Source organism: Vicia villosa, linkage group LG4, assembly GCF_029867415.1.
Source record: "Vicia villosa cultivar HV-30 ecotype Madison, WI linkage group LG4, Vvil1.0, whole genome shotgun sequence".
In the NCBI taxonomy this organism is placed as follows: domain Eukaryota; kingdom Viridiplantae; phylum Streptophyta; class Magnoliopsida; order Fabales; family Fabaceae; genus Vicia; species Vicia villosa.
This window is the reverse complement of record NC_081183.1, coordinates 193,470,833-193,475,835: the sequence shown is the minus strand read 5'-3', so window position 1 is coordinate 193,475,835 and position 5,003 is coordinate 193,470,833. Positions and strand designations below refer to the sequence as shown.

The 5,003-nt window shown below is 34.2% G+C and overlaps 1 protein-coding gene across 1 annotated transcript; it reads right to left on the bottom strand.

Annotated features, from left to right (window-relative positions):
* Positions 1–3,124: 3,124 nt before the first annotated feature.
* On the bottom strand, positions 3,125–4,651 carry LOC131596563 (cysteine-rich repeat secretory protein 38-like). Its single transcript, XM_058869247.1, has 2 exons — positions 3,604–4,651; positions 3,125–3,437 (listed from the first exon to the last, which is right to left on the bottom strand). Exons 1-2 carry the CDS (start codon positions 4,574–4,576, stop codon positions 3,352–3,354), a joined length of 1,059 nt encoding a protein of 352 aa, XP_058725230.1. The 5' UTR covers positions 4,577–4,651; the 3' UTR covers positions 3,125–3,351.
* Between the last annotated feature and the right edge of the window lie 352 nt (positions 4,652–5,003).

Here is a 5,003-nt window from a genome sequence, read left to right as displayed (position 1 = left end):
ACTCCCTATTTATGGGAAATACTTTGTGAATTTATTTTTAAAAGTACAAAAATACTTTATTTTAATAAACTTTTAATTAATTCAAAAATGGTATTTTAATACCTTTTAAAAAATCACCTTTTCATCAAATTATTTTCAAGTGATCTTTCACCAATTAAATTTGATTACATTTGTGAACGAATTAGGGCTAAGATAAGTAAATCTTGAAAAGAAAAGCATGATCCCTTAGTTGATTCACCTAGGGCTTCATTTAAAACTTTCTGAATAAAAATGATTAGGTTTACTTACATTGGCTAAAACCCTAATCTTGTGATCCTTTGATCTTTTGATCTTAAATGCAATATCACGTTGATATAACTCGTTACTATGATCTCTTCTTGTTTATACACTTGTACACACATTTGTTGATTTACATTTTGTACATTTATACTTTGGTTATGTTATTGTCTTTGTACATATAATCATTGTCAACTAACCCCACATCCATGAGACATTCATCCATCATCACATCATATTCATTCTTACATGAAATGATCTTGAGGTATGTCATCCTTTTATGTATTAAACTTTTACACTTGAGTTTATATATTGATATCTTATTTATCTTAAACTCACACCTTTGATTGTATCTATGATACACATGTTATATCAAACACACCACTTGAGATACTCATAATGAATGATTGCTTAAGATGTTGCTTAAACTCCAAAGTAATGTGAATGGTATTGACTAAAATTGTCAAGGTACTCACTCTCTTTTTCCTCCCTCTTTATTTTATGCTTAGTATTGTTAAAGCTAATGCACCCTTTATTTTAAAAATGGTTTTGTATTGTTAAAGCTCAATCTTTTTAAACTCAAATCCTTGGGTTTGTATTGTTAAAACTCAACCAACCTCTTTTAAAACTACCCTTTTCCCTGTATTGTTAAAGCTTGACACCTTTTAAAAACTTGTTAAGTATTGTTAGAGCTTAACATTTTAAAAATCCGCTGAGTATTGTTAAAGCTCAACACCCAAAAAGATTTTTCCACTTGGCTTTTTTTATTTTCTTTTTAAGGGGAACTACAAAAGCTCTGAATTCCCTATTACACTTAAGGGGTATGTAGGCACACGATGCTATGTCGTACCGAGCACACTTTTAAAATTTATTTTCTCACCATGCCACTCTATTTAAACAAAAACACATAAGCATTTATAACAATAATAATATATTTCAAAAAGGTTCCTACGAAGTACCGCAGATATGAGGGGTGCTAATACCTTCCCCTTGCATAACCAACCCCCGAACCAAAGATCTCTGATAAGTTTATTAGTTTTGATTTTAAAAACTTATGTCTATTTTATTTCGCTCTTTTTCCCATTTCCTTTGGAAACAATAAAACACGGCGGCGACTCTACTAAAATGTCGGAGCTAAGTCAATCAATGGCTCTAGTCTCAATTTTTCATCGCTACAGTGTCTATGAAAGATCCTCTCATCTTTGTTAGAATCTCTGTTGAACCTGATGACTCAGACTCGAAGTCAGTATCACTAAAAGACTCATAGAGGTCTCCATATGCCTCTTGGATAATCTGGGCAAAATCAACTCGACTTACATGCCCATTACATGATTCCATGCATTGCTTCCAGAGAGCTTTTCTCTCTTCATCAGTTTGGGGAACATGAATGTCCCCCGACTCGTCGCACTCTCTAATGATAACCATAATGGAAAAAAGAGAAAAAGCAAAGGATGTTGAAGAATTACCTGAAGGAAAGATGCTTGAATATATGGAAGAAGTCTTCTCTAGGCAGACCTTCACGCTTAAAATGCTTGGATTCTGTAAAAGGAAAAGAAGGAGGGAAAGGCGAACGTTTAAGGGTTTTTTAAAGTCTATGTTTGGGCTATTCATGTAGAGTTAAGGGAAGGATGTGTGTTTTCCATAAAACTCATCATTACCTGAGCATTTGAAAAGACAGAGCCATAACTGCTCTTAAAAACCCACTGACACACGTTAAAATAATTATTTGACTGATGGATTGACTTGGGTGCCGGTCAACCAAATTAGCCCAAAAAACTCTTAATAGACCAAACTATTCATCCCTATAGGATTCTAGGTCGGGGGGCTTGTACATATTTTTAATATTTGGGCCGATCAGGCAAGCTGGCATCGGATAGAAGAGAGGACAAAGAACAAGACGAATAAGAGCTAGGATGGACCTTGAAAACCCTCAAGTCGGTAGACCACCCTCCTAGCCAGTCGACTTATACTTTCCAGCTCGGTAGAGGCAATTTTCCAGCTCGACATACGCTACCTCTAACGAGGCCGGAGTCGTTCACCCTAGTCAGCCGCGACGGTTACTTGCATACAAAGGGCTGCCACCGTTACAGGAGTTACGATCCTTTAATGGCTGACAACAGAGGTTACTGATATCACTCATTGTGAAGGGAATCCAATGTTCCTACGTTAATGCTGATGATTATTGCTCCAAAGGCTATAAATAGGGATCCCGAATGAGGGATAAGCAAGACACGCTTCATCTTGAGCTTGCATCAACTGTACTACTCAAATCCCTAAAAGCTAAAGTATACCAATTTAGTTGCGACCTCGCTGGAATCCGCTTCCGAAAGGTATTCCAAAGTATTATGCAGGAACAAAAACATACATGTATGAATTTGACTAATGTTTTCCCACTGGTGGGACCGTGGACTGAATGTTTTACTATGACAGAGGCAAGTCTCAAAGTCATTTCAAGTAAAATAGTCTAATATGAGAAAGCATGTTTCCATAATTAATATGCTTTCATCTAATTTGCCTTTGATACTTTTTATAAAGAGTGTAAAAACTCATGTATTTTAATATTGTATCTCCTAAGTGTTTTAAATATAATTTTTAAGAGAATTGATTTTGTCATTAAAAAAATAACGTTATAAAATTAAAGCTTATTGCGTATTTATTTTCCTTTAGTATATAATAATTAATGAAAAATGCCTATTAAAATTAAAATTAGCAATGCACTCTCCATCTTTTCAATAAATTCTAAATCTATCCTTTTAGGTAAACGAAGAAGAAGAGAGAAGTTAAAAAGAAAGAAGTTAGAAAGAAAGTATAGATTTATTTATTTTTTTTTTAAAGAAAAATGTGTAAATTCTTTATCTTAAAAAACCAGACCTGCTAGCTATTTCTATATCTTTCTCTTACACTTTCACTATAAAACTAGGGATAAGATTGTTGGCCTCTATTTATCTGCACCAACATACAATTCAAATTATTTCCTTGACTTTTCTTCAATATGCAAATACATACTATAGTTTCAAATTATTTCCTTGGCTTACCATGTTCTTAATCAAATAGAATCCTACATATTTTTTATCATCAAAAAGATGATAACACTGAGCACAATATAATAAACAACATCAACGGGATTATATGGACGACATTTCTTGACGTATTGCCCTTATCTGCAAAAAAAAAATAAAAAATAAAAATTAATACCTATTGTAATACATTAAACGCATCAAAGATATACTAAGAACACACACCACAAACTTAAATTTCACTTTTTAAACATATATACTACTACCTCTAAAAGTTTTCTATAACTGAGAAGTTTAGTATGATAAATACCTTGAGGTTGAGGTGATGTATTGTTTTGTGCAAACGGAGGAGGAGCTGAGAATGGTGGCCCTGGTGACGGTGGTGATGGTGATGGTGGTGAGGACGATGGTGATGACGATGGTGATGGTGGTGAGGACGATGGTGATGACGACGGTGATGAAGATGAAGACTGCGAGGACGATGGTGATGACGACGGTGATGATGGAGATGGTGATGGTGAATCTGATGAGGACGAGGTTTGATAAAAGAGTGAATTGGTTTCATATCTCAAAAAACAACTAGGTCTAACAATTCTACCCCCTATCTTATTATTACAACAATTTGGAATCTCTTTGATAGATTGAACCAAACAATCATCACAAGATGTTTTAGACAAATCAGGTGTGCATTGAACAAGACCATATAATGTTTCATTATTATTCAGACCAAACTTATCACTTCCAACTGCATATTTAAGGTTACTGTCCCCGGATGAAGCTTTGTTCCTCAAACCATCCAACAATTTCTTCACCTTTTCATTAAACTCATCTTCATTTGTTGCGTTATTCATATTCCATTCAACGTAAAACGGTCTCGTTTCATTGAGACCAAATATTGAACGGTTTGAATAACGCAGCATGCATTTCTCATCATCGTACCAACCAATTGCCTCTTTTTGGTTTACACAATTTTTTGTTAGAATATCTGTTGAATTTTTGAGACAACTTTGGCAATCATTGGGGTTGATGTCCCCTCTGCAGAATCCAATAGCGTTTACTTTGTCGGTGTTTTTGCCGTAAGAGGAATTGTAGAAACCATGTTGGATTTGTGTGTTGGAGGTGAGAGTTGATAAAAGGGTTTTGAGATTTGTATGGTAGATGCTGTTGTTTGTGTAGTTACCTTTGCTGTTATCACATAAATATAGGAATGGTTTTGTTATGGTGAGTTGAGATGTGAAAGTGAAAATGAAAATGAGAAGGAGAGAAGAAAGAAAGGAAGACATTGTGCAAAAGTATTGCAATATTGAAGCTTTAGAAGTGGACGAGCTTTTATTCAGATTTTAGCCAATTAAATTTAAAAGTTGTATTAATGGAAAATTTCTTTAAATTTTGTGATATTTGTTAAATTTTTGATAGATTTCTAACACTTCATTTACGCAGTTGACTCATTGACTGAGAGTGACATGAATGAACCTTCTTTGAAGGGTCTGTTGTCGCATTGCCCCTCGAGAAAGGTCTTCATTGACTGACTTTGTCAACATAAAGTGGGATTATTTCACACGCCACAGACCCAAACACACGTCCATTGTTTAGCTTAGGTAATGTTCATATATTACTAGGCTATATTTTAAAATGTTCGGTTAAACTAATAGAATTAAATATTTTACAAAGTTATTGATACAAAATTAGTAGGCTTGATATAAACTTTTT

Coding starts and splice junctions, on each gene's coding strand:
- LOC131596563 (XM_058869247.1), bottom strand. CDS start 4,576: ATGTCTTCCTTTCTTTCTTCTCTCCTTCTCATTTTCATTTTCACTTTC. Junction 3,438..3,603: donor TACATCACCTCAACCTCAAG/GTATTTATCATA, acceptor TTTTTTTTGCAG/ATAAGGGCAATACGTCAAGA.